This window comes from Corticium candelabrum, chromosome 21 (assembly GCF_963422355.1).
Source record: "Corticium candelabrum chromosome 21, ooCorCand1.1, whole genome shotgun sequence".
NCBI classification, from domain to species: Eukaryota; Metazoa; Porifera; class Homoscleromorpha; order Homosclerophorida; family Plakinidae; genus Corticium; species Corticium candelabrum.
This window is the reverse complement of record NC_085105.1, coordinates 3,178,952-3,199,422: the sequence shown is the minus strand read 5'-3', so window position 1 is coordinate 3,199,422 and position 20,471 is coordinate 3,178,952. Positions and strand designations below refer to the sequence as shown.

The 20,471-nt window shown below is 41.2% G+C and overlaps 4 protein-coding genes across 4 annotated transcripts; 2 read left to right on the top strand and 2 right to left on the bottom strand.

Annotated features, from left to right (window-relative positions):
• Positions 1-242: 242 nt before the first annotated feature.
• On the top strand, positions 243-3,917 carry LOC134196739 (uncharacterized). The gene is made up of 4 exons (XM_062665961.1): positions 243-585; positions 1,666-1,785; positions 1,849-1,977; positions 3,107-3,917. Exons 1-4 carry the CDS (start codon positions 249-251, stop codon positions 3,673-3,675), a joined length of 1,155 nt encoding a protein of 384 aa, XP_062521945.1. The 5' UTR covers positions 243-248; the 3' UTR covers positions 3,676-3,917.
• Positions 3,918-4,313: 396 nt separating this feature from the next.
• On the top strand, positions 4,314-11,234 carry LOC134196169 (uncharacterized). The gene is made up of 4 exons (XM_062665238.1): positions 4,314-4,380; positions 6,440-6,556; positions 6,615-6,752; positions 8,063-11,234. Exons 1-4 carry the CDS (start codon positions 4,314-4,316, stop codon positions 10,528-10,530), a joined length of 2,790 nt encoding a protein of 929 aa, XP_062521222.1. The 3' UTR covers positions 10,531-11,234.
• On the bottom strand, positions 10,909-19,327 carry LOC134196168 (lysine-specific demethylase 6A-like). Its single transcript, XM_062665237.1, has 31 exons — positions 19,264-19,327; positions 18,834-18,922; positions 18,541-18,613; positions 18,370-18,481; positions 18,262-18,311; positions 18,150-18,208; positions 17,960-18,080; positions 17,814-17,868; positions 17,327-17,361; positions 17,009-17,102; positions 16,814-16,940; positions 16,655-16,753; positions 15,871-16,002; positions 15,773-15,816; positions 15,619-15,709; positions 15,464-15,560; positions 15,327-15,398; positions 14,439-15,239; positions 14,276-14,381; positions 14,153-14,223; positions 13,960-14,097; positions 13,745-13,782; positions 13,591-13,689; positions 13,482-13,530; positions 13,332-13,431; positions 12,861-12,975; positions 12,565-12,803; positions 12,421-12,511; positions 11,654-11,780; positions 11,469-11,591; positions 10,909-11,403 (listed from the first exon to the last, which is right to left on the bottom strand). The coding sequence occupies exons 1-31, from the start codon at positions 19,264-19,266 to the stop codon at positions 11,344-11,346; spliced, it is 3,510 nt and encodes a 1,169-aa protein (XP_062521221.1). The 5' UTR covers positions 19,267-19,327; the 3' UTR covers positions 10,909-11,343.
• Positions 19,328-19,727: 400 nt separating this feature from the next.
• LOC134196725 (E3 ubiquitin-protein ligase MSL2-like) lies at positions 19,728-20,460 on the bottom strand. Its single transcript, XM_062665942.1, has one exon. The coding sequence runs from the start codon at positions 20,421-20,423 to the stop codon at positions 19,815-19,817; it is 609 nt and encodes a 202-aa protein (XP_062521926.1). The 5' UTR covers positions 20,424-20,460; the 3' UTR covers positions 19,728-19,814.
• Between the last annotated feature and the right edge of the window lie 11 nt (positions 20,461-20,471).

Genomic DNA, 20,471 nt, shown 5'->3' with positions numbered 1-20,471 from the left:
CTGAAAGGACCTTAAGGTTTCAAAGCTACACTACATCTTACAAACAGAACAGTAATCTAATATAGTGACGGCAATCTTTGAGGCGGGAGAAAATAATTTCAGTCACGTGACTGTATGTCGACTCACGTGATGTTTTCATTTTTGTATCGTGTGGTGTTCGGAGCTCGTTGTTGCATATGGCTCAACCGTTACATGCGGATTCTTATTGGAAGACGTGCCTGAGGCCCAAACAAGTTGAAGTGGCAAGGATGTTGTGTCCACGTCAGCACCTGCTGCCTTCTCGTCTATGCAGCAAGTACCTCATTAACGGTGACCAAGAGGAAAGTTTCAACAACTCAAAAGAGTCAGAAACGAACCTGGCTCTAGACATTCTAGCTGTGCTGCGTAAAAAAGGTCCCGGATCTTTTGACAAATTCTGCGATATTCTATTGGAAATTAAAGATTCTACGTTAATTGAAGTGGAGAGGAGTCTTCGTTCATATCGTTACAGTGCTGAGATTCGGCATTCAGCAGAGCAGAGCAGATCACAAGTAGCAGCACATCAGCATTTCTATCAAGAGGGAGAGACACGTAGTTCACAAAGAGGTAGAGTCCTACTGTTTGCGAGTTCTCTAGCTGTGCAATTTGATAAATACTATACTGAATATTACATTACCTCATTGCTACTACATGTGAACAACGACGACACGACATGCCACAAGTGATTACAGTCATTACAACGAAAATTGGAATGCTAGATTTGTGCATGCGTTTTTTTTGTATTCAGTAGACCTGATGGCAGTCTCCAATTGTCATGACTTTTGTGCCACAAGCTAAGAACTGTTACGTACTGTAGCAGAAGGCAAACTGTTCTACTAAATTTAACTTGCACGTACACACTACACATTGACAGTTTTGGCAATTGCAAGTACATGTGATTTGCATGCACGCGCACACCACCTATTTAAAATGATTGGTGTCAGTAGTTAGCAGCTGAGTCATTAGACTTCGTTCAGGTATACCTATCTGTATTTCAAGACTGTTAGACACTTAGCCGTCAAGTCATCAGTTCTGTTTCTCTCAGAGAATTAATAGATTCTCCTTTGTTTGTGTTATTAGCGGACACCAATCAGATGCCATAGACATTTTAATAAGTGACATTTTACTGCTAATTGTACCAACATGCATTTTGACTTGTCTCTAAACATTGTCTTTTCTGTATACACTAGCTGAACATGTTGTTTGAGTATGCAAATTTAATAGATTATTGATCAATTAATTAATTATTTGTTAGTAAGATTGCTAGTTTCACTTGTCTGTTAGTTGCATTGCATGTTTCTGGATGAGGAAATCTAGCCAGTGTACTTTTAAGTAACGGATTTGATAGTGTGAACAGAACAGGAGACAAGGCATATCTAGAACAGCATCTTGACTGTTAGAATGGCTTGATGCTAGGCTTGATCATATAAATCTGTCAAATTCACATGTGTTGATCAGTTTGCACCATATGTTCTCTGTTACGTGTGCATGCTTCCAACTTACCCTACATGCTACATCAACTGAGAAACGCTGCTATGCTAAAAGCTACAAATCGTTAATTGTCTTTTACAATTATGCACAACAGTATACTGGCATTACATCTGGGTTTTATAATTTGATTATGATGTCAAAATATGTTTCCTCTAGCTTATACTGGCTTGTGTGAGACTCCAGTGTTAGAACCAATGGGTAAAAACACGACGAAAGTAGAGTTACAGTCACCAAGCAATGTGGAATCTTCAATAACTACTTCGTCAACTTGTGAAGGTAATGCGGTCATGATGTCTTGTAGCTCAGTTGAATGTACTACAGGTATCTCTAAATTTTTAGAGAATTTACTAGTTTGTCCAAAAAGCATAAGCACAGCAGGAAGTGATTTGATTTCCAGTAACAGTTCTGCTGTAAACTCTATTTCAGGAGACAACACGGTTCTCTATCAGAAAAGAGAGCCACCAGCAGGTATTATAAACATGTGTAGCCTCTTTCCAAACCTTTGTAATTGATGTAACATGACAAAGAAGACAGAGGAACTGTGTTTCTTTCTACTTTAGATAAGAACTATTAAATTGAATGGTGATAAGTACATAGTCTGTTGGACAGGAACTAATTCGAAGAATTACATAAGTTTAGTAGACTATGTTTCTATTGCTACATGAACTTGTTCAAACTAAACAGGTCGAAAATTGACTTGTTTCCACCTGCACTAAACGGGTATAACTTAAGAAATTTAAACAACCAACTTGCTCAACCTTTATATAATCGGTTAATTCTCCTTCACTGTGCATGCCAACATTCCAGGCACTCTGCGGAGAGAGACACAGTTTGGCTGATAAAGCACCCAGGCCAACCATCACATATCGCTGCAACAAAGAGACTGACCTTTGTAACACAGATGTCTCAATCCAGTCCAGATTCTGTCCATGGGCCTCTGCTTTCGGAGTACCTGGTACATATTCAGTCTCCATCCAAGCAGATAAGATACCTCTGCCCCAGTCTTGGAATCAAGTCCTGTTGCCACAGGATACCACTAGGGTCCCTTAGTGAAATATGTTACTTGCTGCCAGGTAACATAGCAATGCAACTTGGAGCTGCTGACCACAAATCCCTCAAAGCAAGCAACCATTTATCATATCTAACTATTGCCTCCACTCATATATATATGTCTGCAATAGTTAATGACTCTCTTGAAATAGAAAAACCAAGTGATGATAAATATGAGCCAAACTAAACTCGTCTTAACATATATTTTAGCTACTTGGCACCTGCACCCCAACACCAACATAACCTTTTTGTTACTGTGAGTCAAAGTCTCTGCCACTTGTCACAGGTACTGTAGTAACCATGACAACAACTAGGGGCTATACAGCTAGTCTCGCATAGCCAGACCCTTCTCGCCTACAGCTGTGTCGTCATTTTAGGCTAAATTGGTGCATGTGGTGATTGAAATTTTAGCCAGTAGATGTAACAATTTTTATTATTTTTATTACAGTAGTTAGCCAATCATCTAGTTTGGACATGTTCAAATAAGTTGCTAAATTATAACTTGAAATTTTGTCTAAGCTTGTGTCTTTCTGTTTTATATTTTTAGAAGAGTGTGGTTCAAGTGTCAGTTTGTCTGAGAAAACGAGATTGAATAGAAAGTCTGTTCAGTTTTTGGTGAAAGAAGAGTTATTTGAAGACTTCAAACAGTCTAATCTCAACGAGCAACTAGCACTTGCTTTGGCTGATGGACTTGGCATTCCTGAGGAAAGTATCACATGTTGTCGTGCACGTCATCCACCTCCTTTCTCAATGGGCAAGAGGATTCTTGTTGCTCTCAAGGCTTTGATTACAATTCTTGTCAGCAGAGTTGAGGAGGAGCAGATTAGAAAACAGGTCAATGGGGTAATAAATATTATCTCTGGTGCTACTCAAATTCAGGAATCAGAAGTAGAAATTGTGCAAATTTTGCCCTCAAACAGTTGTCTGTTGGTCATTCGATTGCCTGGACTGGCAGTGGTAAAGCTCATCATTGCTGTTTTGCAATTCATTCAGCAAATGTTTAGCCAACGAGATGGTGAAGGTAGCTTGCAAAATCTGTGCTCGTTGGAAGAAATCTGTTTCAGTTCTTTCACCATCTTTGTTCTCGGTCAACAAGATAAATGTGATAAAAGGTGAAAACAGATGATTTATTCCTGCAAAGTCAAACAGTATTGGACATGTGGACAAAGAAGTTTGGGGACAAAGCCAATCAGCAATCAATAATTGAGGCATTGTGCGACATTGGATGTAGACCTCACGCAGAAGCTGTTTTTAGTCATGTCTTGGTGGAACATGTCTGCCCATCATTTTCATTATTTATTTGTGTTTCTTAGTTAACTCAGATTTGTTCTTGATATGAACTGTGTTAGATATTATGACTACTGTCTGCTCTCACTCTCCACCTGAAGGTTATCTGTTGCTGTGAAAGAAGCGACTTTTCAGCGACTGCGCGGAAGAGCCTGGCTTGCGAGGCTACATTGGATGTTTGGTTTTCTGACTCAGACATGCTGCTGTCAAAAGCCAACCGCCGATGTACAGATAAAGTGATTGTGTCCGTAGCTCATAAAGTTCACAGTTTAATATTGGCAAGAATTTTTCATTGTTGGCACCTTTTTTGCCCGAAAGTATGACGCGGCCAGAAGGGCTGGCTACGCGAGACTACTCAATGCCTGCAAAATAGCAAATTTATGGTTGTGGGCTGATCCCAAATTCCGCCGGAAGTATGGCAGGTAAGGTCTGGCTACGCGAGACTAGCTCTTGCGCATGCTCTCAACATGGCGGAGAAAGTAGACATCGTTGATGCGGGGCATGAACAGTTGGTGGGTGCAGCTCCTGAGGAAGGTGAGACAGTGCATGTAGATTAAATAAATTGATACTTCAGTAACACAATTACATTGGTTACTAGTTGTACGGTATCCGTGGGCGCCTCGCATTCGTGAGTAACACGTCCAACGGAGTTTTCAGACCGTCTACTGAAACGCCGAGTCCTAGCTAGACAATACGTATTTGTCGAAACCCTAGCTGTCATGGAAGTAAACATGCAAGGAACAAATCGCTTTTTGTGGCAGAGCTTGATAGCTTGTTTTCACTACGTAGTTTGCTGCATGCCGGTAAATCCCCGGGGGGAAACAAAGGTGAGGTAAATACGTACCATTGCCCCAGACGCAATGTGCAATCCACTGCGTCTGGGGCGAGGCTAGGTAATAGGGTATCAAGTGCCAATCGGATGAAATCTCTGAGCAAAAAAGTCTAGACAAATGTACAGCATGGCAACAGACTTTATTATATCATGCAATGGGGCATGCATGATTTTTCAAGGAGACAGATGTCTTTCTGACTTTATTAATAGCCGTCTACATCATAAACAACCATAATTTGTTATTGACTGACTAAGATACTTACATGTATAGTTCGTTTTCAAAACTTAAAGGGGCACGCTAGCGCATGCGCATTTCATCACTTTGAAAAGGTGTACTTTTTCAAACACTCAGTAACTGCGAGGATGTAGACGCTCTAATTCACACTGAAGGCAGAGTGACTGAAGTTTCTCCTGAAATTGGAAGGATCAAGAAGTTGCAGTAAGAGGTTGCGTTAGGGCAGCCGGCTGCTTCACTATACAATATCTACAGGAGAGCAATCCGTTCTGTTCTGGCTGACCACATCAAAGGCACCGCTCGAACCTTATGGCAGCCGGATTGCTTGTCAGAGCGTTGGCGGATGGATAGTATTAGAATCGATTCTATTTTGTTCCGTTCAACCCGAAGTTGCTGGACTGCAATAGGAAGTGATGGAGCCGTGTCACCCAATCAGCGACATGTAAAATGGCACAATTAATGTTTTTCTTTCTCACAGCTTTGTTGCAGTGGTAACGCCACAACAGGCACAAAAGAAGCATTTTTCTTCAGCGTGGACGTTTATTCCGATTTGTCACCTGATGATAAATTGTAAACACAGCGGGACAATGGCAGACAGCTGTAGGGCTGTCCGGCTTGTCTCTAGATATTGTGAATCAGTGTTTAGACCGTGTCTAGTAGCTAGGCCTTTTAGATATAATTCTTGGACTTTTTCATCTAAAATCTCAATTATGCGAAACTGAGGTTGCTCCACTGCAGTTTTGATAAAATTCAACAAGCACTTTGAGCCGGATTGGGGTTCCTTATGCTATGCTTGTAACCAGGAAAGCACACGTCTCGTTCCTGTATGTGGTATCTACCCTAGTCATGTCTTCCTCCGCTTCCTCCGTAAGCTAGCACACTCAGTTCACAGTGAGCACCGAAATTTTGCATTAAAGCTTACACTGCTCGCTGTGCCCGTCAATCGACACCTAAATAGCCAGCTTTGTAGTTTTGTCTATTGACCTTGTGCATGTGCAACCTATAAACAGCACTAAAATTTTAGGGAGCATTTACAGGCAATCGAAATTGATTTTCTTGCTATGGCACTTGAATACACTGTATGTCACTTGCTGTAGCTACAACACCAGCATTACCCTACTTGAGATCGGCTCAAATGTGCATGTCCAACCCTTTAACGGCGAACGGTTTATGATTAGGTTATACAAAGCACAAGATAAATCGCTGTCAACAGAATGCGCAGACAGTGACTTGCTCTTAGTACTCTATAGTGAGATATCTAGAACAAGTTAGTCTATGTAACGAGAGTTCTCCCCCCCCCCCCCTTACAGAAGCGAGAGGAGAGCAGTCTGGCTACACGAAACCAGTCTAGGTGTTTCTAAGTTTGTAAATTTTAGAGCGCTCTATCTAAGAAGATTGTTTGCGGTACATTTTCTTTATACTTTCAGCTTGCCTTACACAAGAAAACACTCTCATGAGCACACAGATCACTGACCCACGGGATGTTACATCCGGGTCTTATGACATGCTTCTTCACGTTTTTCTAGACTCTGCCGTCATGTGTGGTATAACCCAAGAAGCAACAGTTAAAGGAGCAAAGAAGGTAGAGTTACAGCAAATGAGTAATTTTGAATCAGCAAGTGCTTTGTCAACATCATGTGAAGGTAGTGAAAATTATATGTAATGTTTACTTGCTGCTTGACTGTAACACTAAATTCTTAGATGGTGTATCCACGCTTCTGAACACCTCCGACACAACAGGAAATAGGTCATATACAGTCTTTGCTGACAACAGTTTTTCAGGAGACAATTTACACGTGGAGATAAATCATATCCACAACTACCGACTGCCAACAGCAGGTATTACTAAGTAACACATGTAACCTTTTTCAAAGACTTTCAAGCAACATAACATAAATGAAGAAGCACTAGAGTGCTAACCCTTGACTGCTACAACTGATTTTGGCCGGCAACAACATTGAACAGTCACTTCACACACAAAAACGACACGACTGCCAGATGTACACTGCTCTGCTAAGACCACATCAAAAATATATTTTGTGTTTTGCATCTAAGACCGCCCTGATTTTTTGGGAATGTAACAATTTAGTTTGCTTCATTAATATTGAATATTAGCTACAGTGCTATATATACAACTTCTATTTCATGTTCCTGTAGTGCTCATGTACGCGTACAGGCTCTCTACGTCACTTGTCTTGCCTGTACTGTAACACAGGAGTTCAACAGTAACAAGCTGAAGTGTGCAGCACCCTCTACATGCTTATGCATGTGCATGTGTCGTACACATGTGTCACATGCCAATTGCTGGTGTTTGCGTGGAGTGCTGGTCGGGTTTGACCTGTACCTTGCCTCAGGAGCTCCATAGAATGCAAGAACAACACATCTTACAAAAATTCTATGACAAAATCGTCAGACCCCAATTTCTTTGAGAGGCGTGGTCGCAAACTTGAAAGCCACGTTGGATCTGCTACAGCACTTGTTTTGGACAGCTGGAAAAGGTGACTGGAAAGTGTACCTTTAAATGAGAACATGGGCTTATGCCTTTTTCTAGCTGCCGGTATAACAAGTTTGAGTTGGACTTGGATTCTACCGTTGCTGAGCCGCGTGCCAAGCGGCCCTTTGTTCCTTTAGTGTTTCACACTCTACTCAAACTGCTACTAACCCCAGAAGTACAAGGTGGTTTGCCTGTATGTGCTGATTGCGCAGGCAAAACCCTGTTGTTCATCATCCCTGCATCAAGAGCAAAGAAGGATTATCAAAAACCTGACTGTATTAATCAAGATGACTACAATGTAGTACTTAATAGACAAAGATGAGTTTGACATGAAACACAAAATATATTTGGTGTGGCCTAATTAGCACCAGCAATATCATCACATCGACTGGCACACTAACACCAGCAATAACAATGAGCGCATGTGCTGCATTCTAATTGGCCAGACATCCATACAGACACATACTGTAACCCTAGTGTATGGGTGCCTCAGGTTAATAAGGACAGCAGAGTTGTGCTTTGGTTACTTTGGAGAACGAAAAGCAACAGGTAGAGGCAGTGTAATGAAGAGGAACTATAATATTCTGTTATACATACATGTATGCATGGATATGCACACATGTATTCATGATAGTTATGTGTATTGTATGTACAGATGAGATTCGATGTTATACTCCAAATGTTGGTGATCCCTTTTTGGGACGAGATGAGATTGTTGAATCTCTAGCTGTGGCACTGCATAGTGGTAAGCGAATTGTCAGTCTAATAACAGGCCCACCCGGTATTGGAAAATCAACTGTGGCCAATGCTGTTTGTGCACATTATCTTGACAATTGTCGTTGTCAACCTAAAGCAAAATGTTATTTGATTTGGTTTGATACTGCAGTTGAAAAAGAAGATGATCTATATGAGATAGTCTGTTCACGCCTAAGGTGGCATGGGCCACCTGGCAAGGATGGTGTGGAGTCTCTTTTCAATGTGCTTCCATCGCATGCTATTGTTCTTATTGATGCATGTGAGAATGCCAAGCCCTACATGATTAACTCTTTCCTTACAATGGCTCGAAGGGCAAACGGAGAACTTAGATTTTTGTTGACATCACAAGTCCAGATGACAAGGAAAGAAATAAAACAGCCTATGAAGGTAGATACACTAGAACCATTGAGTAAGGAATGTGCTCTTCAAATTCTCAAGCAACCACTGGAAGAGACAGAAGTTGATGCATCATGCAAGGAGATAGTGGATATCAGGGATCTATTAGATGGCAATCCCTATGCTCTAAATTTGGCATCTTGCATGATGGCAGATGAAGGATGCACACCACATCAGCTGCTGCAGTTGTTGAAGGGTGGTCGTGAAAGGGCACTGTCTGATTCTGATGGCGATGAAGAGGGATTAAATGAATTATTTTGTCAATTCTTTAATCTTCTTAAGAAGGAAGGAGAATTGGAATATTTGTCTGCTATCTCTGCATCAATTTTTCATGGAAAAATTTCTCAGGATTCGTTTCATGCAGTCTGTGTGGAAGTGCACTCAGAGTTTCTTTCTGGACAAAAGTCGGGAAGGGAAGCGAATTCCAAATTGACCGGGAAGTTGAAAAGATGGCACATTCTGCAAAAATGTCGAGACTCCACTGACCTAAACAATCCACAATATCGACTGCATTCGTATATGAGAGAACACGCATTTGGTCTTTTGAAAAAGGACGTGGATCTCTTTCGTAAGGTAACAAGGGCCTTCCTACTATACTTTGCACGCTTTCTTACAAAGACTGCAAGAGAGCAAGAGACGAGGAAAACTCCAACAGATAAAGTAGGACTGTGTGCTTTAGATGAGGAATACAGTAATGTTAAGGAGTTTCTCACACAGCTTACAGACCCTCAAAACGAGGTTCTAATTCAGAAAAGCAGTGAACTGGTAGACACCATGTTTCGAGAAGATGTCAACTGTCTTTTGTCATTTCGATTTTTGCATGAGAAAAGACGTTGCACGTTGAAATGCCTTCTCAAGATTGTTAGCGAAGACACATCCATTGGCAATGTTTGGCAAGGAAAACTGGAAATGGCAAGTATACTTTGTGGCCAAGGGAAATTTATTGAAGCTTTGCAAGAGGCAACACAGAGTTTGGAGCAATGCAGTGAGTCATCAGAAAGCAACCAAAGAAAAGCGAGATGTTTAGAAGTTATGGGAACAATTCTACTTTGTCAACACCATACTGGTTTTTCTGAAGCAGAGAAGTGTTTAAAAGAGGCCTATGATTTACTACACGTTGATCTTCAACATCTAACAGAGCTCAGTGAAGATGATGAAACAAAGTGTACTCGACGACGCACTGGATCTGTGTGTAGAAAGCTAGGAGAACTGTATTCTAGACAAAATAGGTTCAATGATGCGAATCACATGTTGAATGAATGTAAGTCACACTTTTGTCACTTCTTGGGACCGGATGCCCTACTTTATGTCTGGTTACATCACAGGATAGGGGGAAATTTACAAACACAAGGTGAACGCAAAAAAGCTGAAAGTGAGTACCTTGAGGGACTGAGATTGTGTTGTTCTTATGAAGTCACACAGCACCCAATATATGCTAAACTGAACTATAGCCTTGGAAGACTATACCTATATAAGGATACGAAGGACACCAAGAAGAGTCTTGAGCACTTCAGTGATGCACTAGCTCTCCAAAAAAAGATTGACTCTAGTCACCCTGATGTGGCTCAAACCTACATTGGAATTGGTCGAGTTTATAACGACATGGCTGGCAATGATCCAGGCAATGTGCAACTTGCTCTTGACATGTTTGAGGAAGCAGAGAAAATTTTAGAAGAAACTGCACAAGACACAGGAAACTACCCTGACCTGAGAATAGCAGAACTGTACTCATCTCAAGCTTATTCATATCGTAATCAGGAAAAGTTTGATGCTGAACTGAAGTGTCTTCAGAAGGGTATGAAAGTTTATACGGATCAGCCAACACCCAATGATTCTCTTAAGAAGAAGATGGCCACTTGCCTCACTGATATGGGACACGCATGTCGAAGACTTGGGAAAAGAAAAGAAATGGGAAAATATTTTGCTGAAGCTAGAAAGTTAGGAGGAAAAGCCAAAGGTCGACAGAAGTGACAGTGAATTGTTGATATTGCTGCAATTCAGCTGTGTGCTAGGTTGACACATGTCGTGTACATGCTGGAATGTCTTTGCTTGCAACTACACCTGAGGCATTTTCGTGACGTGTTTATGTGGCTTTTCTGTAATGTCTACTATGCAATAGCAATTTAGGTAGTAGTTATTACACAGCAAACTCTAATAATGCAAAATACATGTAGGTAGATCGAATGTGCAGTTAAGAGGTTCTGCAAGTAAATTCATAAGTGATTGTCAATATCCGGATAATCTGGATTGAGAACATGCAATCACTAACAGCAAACAATTGACCTCTGACAGCCAGACAGCCTTGTATCAAACTGTCAAGATTGCAGGGGCACTAGACAGGGCCATTGTCATCATACCCTGCACGAAACAGCAATGAAATCACATTTCTAAACACATACATTTGACACAAACTTGCTTAGGTGCAGTCACATCTACGATATTAACAACAATGGTGCTTGAAAAATCTGTGGTGTAATTACTCTCAACTAAAATCATGAAACAGATGTCACTCCTCCAGAACTCAATAACCATTCCTTTGATTACTGGCCCCATTACAGCATTTCACAACTTCCTGTTTTTATGGCATTACCCCAAGTTTTTCAAGTATTAAACACTTGTCAATACAAATTACAAAATAGTAAGTTTACATACAGTGGGAAGCACCTTAGTTAGTTTTGAACAGATGAAGTTGCTCATGTGGTGACAGAGATCAACACAAGGATCACTTTTGACACAATACGTGAAGTAACGATAAACAATACGTGGACACCATATTAATTGGATCTATCGAGCGGTGTGAAGAATAAAGTTGTTCAAAGTTACTTTCAAGTCTTCTATGCTGAACTGAAAACAGAATTCAAGTCAGTAAACAAACTGGTCAAAATCTGATGCATAAACATTGGCTTCACCTGATTTACAACAGTGTGCTCACTAATACGAGGGTCTGATTCTCTAGTACATTGCTCACACAGGACATAGTGCTCTCCTTTAGAAGTCTTACTTGACACATACAAAATGTTGAACACCTCGACCTACGGCACGAACCAGTGGACTATTGCATTGTGAACAAATGCTTGGAGGTGTATCAACTCACCTCACACACCGAGCAGTAGTGAGTTGGCTCTCCCGGATTCCGACCGTACCATTGAATGCTCACACCATCCTCTTTTAATCGTTTCACTTGGTATTCACAGAACTGGAGTGACCACGACAAACATTCTCTGCACCAAACATTTCATTAGTTCAACATAATAGTTATAGTTCCATTGCGTATCATCATAGAACTGTCAACACCTTACACTGTCAATTGACTGATGATTTCAGATGATAGCAACTTGAGACAAGTGCAATGCAGTAGTGCAATGTGAATGGTCATTTTTCATGTATGGTAACCACCAAAGGGATACGAGTAGCTAATTTAGCCAACATTCTTTCGTTCCAGGGTAAAAAAGTAGTTCATCTTGGGCACCGCTTTAGATGTCCCAAAATGCAAACAGTGAAGGTAACACTCGTGTGTGCATGCAAACAAAGCAGTCTTTGCATGCAGTGCAGATAAGCAGTGGGACAAAGTCAGACCTAACAGCCTGCTTCTAGTAAGTGTAGGTTCGGAGTGCAAATACGATCATACTAAAGCAATTCTTTACTTAGCGGGTTGCTCACAGTATAGTAGTAGTTCCTCATGCAAGATGGTTTTCACTGGTTAGCTATACTTTTTAATCTGTTGGCAGTTGCATTTTTGTTTTGTGCAATAATGTAGGTGACAGGTTCTCGAAATTTAGTGTGAGGCTAAAGAAATCCATGTTGGCCATTGACTACATGCAGTAGTGCAGGCAGAATGGCATTCAAAATGTAGTAACTTACCGAAGTTGGGAATACAGGTTTGCATCCGTAACTTTCACATACCGGGCAACATTCCATGACATGTGAATCATGGGGACAATCGACTTGACATCTAGAAAACAGTTTGGTCCAGAAAAAACTCAAGACAACACTGTTTATACTTACGTCTTATTTTGTTCCACTCGTATCTGTCCATTGCCATACGGTACTGATGCCCAGTCAAGGGACCAACATTCCATGCCACGTTGTTACAGATTCCCGTCGACTGGACCCAGTGAGGCGTTCCAGGATTGACCCAGACAAGATCCCCACGCTTCTGCAGAAATCGATAAACAGGAACACGTTCCTTCTCCAGATCTTCCAACACTGGCCACCAAGATCCACACAAGAAATCGATCTTGTGTCTGCAAAGTCAAATCAAAACCATTTGGTGGACAAATCAGTTGTCGACGTCATCTTACTTCTCACAGAAGGTGTTGAGGACACCCCAATACCGATTAGGAACTGCAAACCATTCCGTATCCCCGGGACCAATATTCAGATTCACAGAGCAAAAGTTGTTGTTTTCCTGGTGACCTATAACAACGTTGCAACTCAAATAATCATAAAACCTACAGGACACGAGTATGTTATAAACCAGGCCAGGGTCAGACCCTGTGTACATTTACACAAGTCTGGAAATGTCCATTAAAGCAATAACAAGAATGAAGGAAGAGAGGGACACCACTAGTCACTGGTTTTGATTCACTGTTCATACAATTGACATCCATTTGATTGAATAGTGCCGCGTGGGCTTACTCTTAAATCTTCAAACATCTCCTTGGCATTTCACAGGGTCCTAAGTCTGACACTCAGTCTGTCACACTCAGTCTGTGTCTGGCCCAGTCCACTTATACAAAGATGTAGGAGGAGTTTTTGTATATAAGTCTTACCTGAAGTTCTGCATCCAGGAACTTTCATGTATAATTGCACCGAGTTAACACCCAGAATTGTGTGGTCAACATAGCTCAGCATGTTAAACTCGGACAACACCTAGATGACACTCACTGTCAACAGAACAGATGCACAATAGACTAGACAACCTTCAAGAACTCAGGAAGCTTCTGTAACTCAGCTAGCTGTGCAGCCCATCTACATAGCAGCATACATGCAAATACAGAGTACTTAAACAGTGTCACATCAGCAACAAACTTGTCTATATCTGATAGATCCGCATTGGTACCAAACTTGATAGTAGTCGGCGACGCTTCATCTAGTCTCTTCGTTGACGAAGGTGACAACAACTGTAATCTACACAACATTCGATTATGTGATGAAAAATTTGATCTCGAGACGAATTTCTGACTGTGGAGGTTGTCGAGTTGCCCCATCATTAGCATCACCCTGTACAAGAAACACGAGTGCCATCATTCACTAATAGCGTATTAGGTTAGGCAACCAGGACAACCCCATCGCCCTTCATCAACACAGCAAGCATGTTGATGACGCCAGGATGGGGCTAGACTTTCGGTACCCACAGAAGCTACTGCTACAACGGAAATTCAATGTTATGCTTCTTACAGTGGGCAAGTCCGTGTTTGGATATTTTTCCTGGTATAATGCATATTCACCAATCGTCGTTTCAGCTCCCGTACTTTCAAATTTCCAAACCTGCCGCTTGTTTGCCATGTCCCAGTTTTCATCAGGTGATTGTTTCCTCTGCCGCAAAACGTCATTAATTCAACAGCAAGCAACATCAACTGCACTTTCTAACCTGAATTCTAATGTCAATCAGATGGTTCCTATTTGCACGAGCCAATGATTTACTCGAAAACACATCAAGATCTACACATGTTTATATGATATGAAGGTATCAACTGATGACATTATCACGTACCGATATTGACAGCTTGGGCTAAAGAACGGATCAATACAATTGGATGATTTGGATTGTAACTGTAACGTGTTAGGTAAGGGTGGTGACTATTCATCATCAATTGTACCTTCACACAGCACAATGACAGACTCAGTCAAGTTCTGCAAGAGAAATGAAACCATACATCCATAGTCGGCACTTCGGGGTGAAGATTTGGACACCGTGGTGGCGGTACAGGTGGAAGCATGGGGGACCGTTGCATGTATTCACTTTCATCAGCACTGTTCACATAGTTTAGATCAAACACAGTCGGAGTAATCCAATTCGGCACTGCAAGATTTCGATCAACTTCACTAAATCTACCATTGCCCTTCGAAACCAAGCCTGTCGTGTTGTCTCCCATCGTGGTAGTGTCCAACACATCATTAGGTGACTGTACAACCTGTTTTGAGGTCGACAAAAGAGCAGACAGATTCGGACTGGTAAGAGAACCCACCGACACCGGACAAAACAAATTTGTAACAGATGGATTAATATCAGGAAGAGGATCTGTTGGTTGAAGGTCTAGTAGATGAAGCAGTTCAGATGATCCACTCGCTGGCCTAGTTGATGATACCCCAGACCAAGAACTCAAATCAAACTGTTGGTCCGATTGTGTTGCCACTGGCTGAACTCTCTGCTCACTGCTGTTCCCTGTAAATGCCACCGGATTCGGCAAGAAATCGCGCGGTGGTTGGTTACTTACAGCCACCATCGATGGCTGTACGTGTGCAGATGCTGGCCACATTGTTTGCCTATCGCTCTTGCTTGCATACTGTACAGACATATTTTCGACAGCTCCGATAGTTGATGGCAAATTTACAGACAACAATCCAAGACCGTGAGGTGCAGCACTTGCAGGTGAAACGACCTTATCGTGAATCGACCAAGGAGATGTCACAGGAAGAGCACCAGCAGCTCGCAACTGGCACTCTGGTTCGCTCGGCTACAGCAACGGCAGTTTTACTAATACAAAGAACTAGCCTACCCTACACACAACAGTTTAGTAAACCAGTCACTGTTATATATATACCATCATCGATGTAATGTCCAATGCAACATCAGTTGGAAAAGCAATTTGTGAGAAGTCGGGAGTAGATGGACACTAGCGTATAACAACAGCAGCAATGACATCATGACTATAACATGGTATTTTCAAGGTCTCCATACCACTGATTTGTCACTAATTAATCCTTTCTTGTAGGCTCTTTCCACTAGCTCTAACGGAATTACTAGCTTAAAAGCATTGTCCAAGTTAGGCAAAGTTCTACACAAACCAACACACAATAGGATAACATCAGAAAAAGCATCAACTTTGTGACTACTTTTCTGTGCCCGCTTTAGGGGAGTTGTATACCCGAGAAAGCAAATGCAAAGTCTGAATTCGGGACTCCAGTGATGTCCTCTCGATGCTTGCTATTGAATTCAACGTGTCAAAATGGTTTGACTAACTATCTGACTCTCTGTAAAATCACTCACGTTGCATGTACAACATTGCTTGATGATAGCATTTCAATGCATCCCTGCACAGTGATTGGTTACAACCGTTCACAAACCGTCAGCAAATAGAAACTTACCTCAATTGATCGACAGACTCATACAGGATACCGAGATCAATCCATCCGACGACGTGTTGGCTGTTGAGCTGAACCGTACATATGTATGCCTGCAGAGCATCCGCCATTTGCATTTGCTGTTGATACAACACCCTACACATAACCCGGCGACTGTTTCAACACAAGGCAATATGATTCTCGTGAGTGCATGAAAACGCACATCTGGACAACATACACAGGTATATGCATGACCTACCTCCATTCTGATTTCTATTTATATGAAATATATTACAAAGCACTCGTTTAATTAAAGTGCTCCTTCAGTGCATAGAGCATCGTCTGTGCCTGAAATTACTATTAGAGGCTTCCATTAAGGCACCATTGGCAATCATGCCAATGACACTTATTTTTAACTAAAGTCTTGCATCATACACTGAGGTGTGTATAGGCATAGTAATGCAATACAGTGTCTGTATCCAAGTGCTGCTGGAAGGGATGTATATAGGGAACTATTCCCCCCCCCAGAAAAGTAGACATCTCTGTGAATTCATATGGCAAACAACATCACGACACTGATTGCAAACCTTTCTAGGATTCCATTCACTCTGAATGGTACAACCAGAAGATTGCAACGACTACCAGCAAATCATTCAAATCTCCTTACTACGGATGATGCCATTGTAAGTTTGTATTAACCTGCCTTAATTACTGAGATAAGACAAGACAAATGATCACACAAACATTGAATTATTATAAAGCTTGTGTTACCAACCCGTATTAAATTATTCTTCATTAGACACCTTACCCGATGGAGCACCACGTGTCTGCACTAGATTCGTTCCTTTCTATTGAATGTCGGTAACACAAAAACGCATAACTGCTTTCGCCTTTGGATGCAAAGCATCTGTAACACAAGCAAAGTGAACGACACAAAGTCATAGCAGATTGACAAACGACTAAGCACCTTCCAAGGTAGTACCAAGTTTCCCAACTTTCTCTATCCAAGTCAACAGACTTATGGAGTAGCTCTACAGCCTTAGCTGTTGCCCCAACATCCTCTGAACCAACCTGACATCTAAGATGCAGCCAACCTTCATATGCAACGTTACAGTCATGATATTCATACACACAGGCCTTCCCATTTGTTAAGCTAACTGACCAAGTTGTCTGTACACGCTTGCCTTTAGTTCAGTAGTACAGTTAGGAGACTCCAAAATCTTCTGGTAAATACCCATGGCGGCCTTTACATTGCCCTTGCAAAAAAAACAGAATTCCTTATACAAGATAATTAGAATTTAGAATTGACTGTCGCTTGCATAGCAGAAAATTTTAATGAAAGAATTATAAGATTCTTGAAGATAACTATTGTGTAGAATGAATGCATTAATACATTAGATAACGTATTACCTCACAATCAGGATGTCATGCATTGTTATTCCAACATACTAATCATAGTGAATTAGAGCAAATGTATTACCTGCACTTCAAGGAGATGAGCAATATGGAATTGCACTAAACAGAAAACACTGATCAGACCCTTAATGAAACTGCAAGTGACCTACTGGTGAATTTAAACAGGATGATATATATTTAATAATAGTGGCAGAGTCTATCTAAAAGCCTTCATTTTCTAAATTAGGATTCATTAGATCATTCTATCACATCATCACAAAATCAACTTTACCTACTCGTATAAATGTTATAAACATTTTGCATGACTTTGCAAGCTATGCAGTTAAGAATTGCTTTGCAACTGAGGGCTGTAAATAGAGAAACCTATAGCCATTATAGTGTTATGAGATTTACTGTTTGCCACAAACCATGCCACTAGATTTTAACAAGGGCATTCAATAACAATAAAATAAAATAAATTTTAATAGTATAATTACATGACTATAGGATGAAAGACCGTCGTTGCTGCATAGGTATAAGATATTTTAAATATATTCTACTCTGTATGACACCTTGAAGTGGAATTAATGTAGAATAGTTCCAATAAGACAATGCCTGCTGAAAATGCTGCAAAACACAACACAAATGTATTAATTTCAACAAAGCTCTAGCAACACTAATAAGTCTCGTGATGCCAGAGACTAAGGCATGCACTAACATCCAAACTTGGTTGAAAGTCTCCTCTAACTTTGTACATTATTGCCAGCCGAACATGAACTTCAGTCGAGTGAGTGAAAGATTTGTCAATAAGAAGCAGCTGTTGAAATGACTGTATTGCACTGCACAAATAAAGCCAATTAACAAAGTAAAGAAGGCATGACGTCTGACTCTGAAACAGCAACACGTGCCAGTCAAAAGTGTTGAAGTGAAAGTAGACCATTCCCAATCCATAAAGGAAAACAGAATTCTTAAAGAGAGAAATTGTACCAATTATCGTACTATCACTGGACATATTGGTACCTTCAAGTATTCTCTCTCCAACTGAAGGCATTTCTGATATGCAGAAAGAGCTAGACATGAATTATACAATAAGTTCAACATTCTTAATCAAGATGCAACAAGAAACACCTTTCGAGAATTCTTCCAGCAACAGATGAAAGTGTCCAAGTTTGCAGAGAAAAGACACGCAGTCAACGTCCTTTTCGCAGTGTGCTGCCAACACTTGGTAAACCTTAATGCCCTGTTAGTATTATGTCCATAGTTACACACACTTCAATTGATATAGTGTCTGCTTGCTGCCTTCTCTATTGTCTGCTTTTCTGTCTGGAATGTGTTGAACATTTTACTTAGGAAGAGAAACTGGAAGTTACGGCTGGAAAATAGAAACGTACATATCAGAAACCAGCTGTATACACTTTTGGTTTAAGTTAAGAAAAATAGTACGAAAGTGTTTAATTTTGTAAAAGCTGGAGTAGGTTTAATTTCGGAAGACAGACAAACAAACAGACAGATAAACACTATTAAAGTGACAGTCTAGCTACTATTTCCAGTTAACTAATTGTTAATCTAATTAATACTATTGTGTTCATCACCTGTCCAGCTTGTTCAGGAAAGAGTGTTCTTCATCAGACAATTTCAACTGAACATCTTCATGAAGGGTGGTAGGTTGCCTCTCCGCCTCCTATGACGAAATCATATGCATGTCGATACTTATGCTACATGCCCACGCACGAAGAAACAGGAAAACAGATCTAGGCCATGCAACCAGTCATGCAAGAAAGCGGTGTCTACACACATGTGTACAAGCGTTTCTAAGCGGTTGGAACGCTTTCATCTGTCTCAATCGTTTAGCTACTGGATGGGCACACTGGTTGGGACAGTACGTACATACAATACAATACACGATACACGATCGAGTACACAGACATTGCCTGTGTGATGCTAGTAGACAGTATGCAACCCCTAAACACTTATCCTAGAGTAGTTCAACAGAAGGAGAAGTAAAAAACACTTGTTGCTTACCATGAAATGTGTCTAGTTTCGAATCCAAATGACAAACAGCTTTGTCCGCAACATATATGAGGATACCCGTATGTTGAGCACGTGATCCTCACGTGCGAATATTTTCATATACAGAGAAATTAAAGTCGCGTTAATTAATTAAAAGTTTATTGTCAAAAAGACTCAGTAGTGCGAGACCCGCATTGTTGACGTTTCTGAGACCAAATCAGTCCATTGAAGTGCAAAGCTTGAGAGCTTTACGTGTGGCTTCTTTGTTGCGAGGCAGTCCATTTGGAGCTACTTAAACTTTATTGCTTGAAAAGTAGTTTCGACACAACAAGTGTTGGGCATAAAAAAAAAAGAACTCGAAGAGCGCCAAACGGATTCAAAGGGTTGTGAGGCACGCGAGCCAAAAACGAAGGAGGGCGTGTCTGTAACCAAAATCTGCGTCCCAAGTACCCGGAACTAGACACTGGTCAGTTTGGTTTATATATTTAATTTAATATATAAAATAATTCAATAATCAAGCTCTTAGTAAATCTGTATGTAGCAGAATTTGTCAATTCCGATGCTCATTTCTCCTTCCTTTCTCTCTCTCTGATGAGTCCAGCACTCAGCTGGGCTACCAGAGAACTGTTTGAGTCTTCACAGTCTGCAACCTGCCTGGCAACAGCCTCTCGTCTCTGCTCAGCAGCTCGCTGAATATGACATGGCGGAAAGTTTGTCTTTGGTAAGATCTCCAAGCTTGGCAATGACTTCCCCTGAACAATTTCATCTATTAATTTCTCAACGACGCCACTCGCCGCACAGGCATTGTGCTGCATCGATAGTTCTCTATTCTTAGAAATTGTGGACGTGTGTACAAGAGTACACACAGCTCTGTAGCATGACACAATTGTGCGCATCTGTTCATCAGGCACAAGGTTGTCTCTGTTGCGACATTGTTTGCACGTTATCCTCAACACCGGTTTCTCTCCGATTTCACCACACCGACGGCAGTAGCTGTGGCCGCACTGTGCGGCAACGGTGGCTTCTTGCAGTACACAACCACACGCACAGCAGCCCAAACAGCGACGAAGGTACGGCATCAACGAAGTCAGGTCTCCCCACGCTGAAGCGTCGTCGTTGTTCAGCAACAAAGCAGCGCGACAAACAGACGCGTACAGAGATGTAACGTTCATTCGCCAATCGAAGGTACAGCACTTGCAGTGTACAGTATACGGGTATTT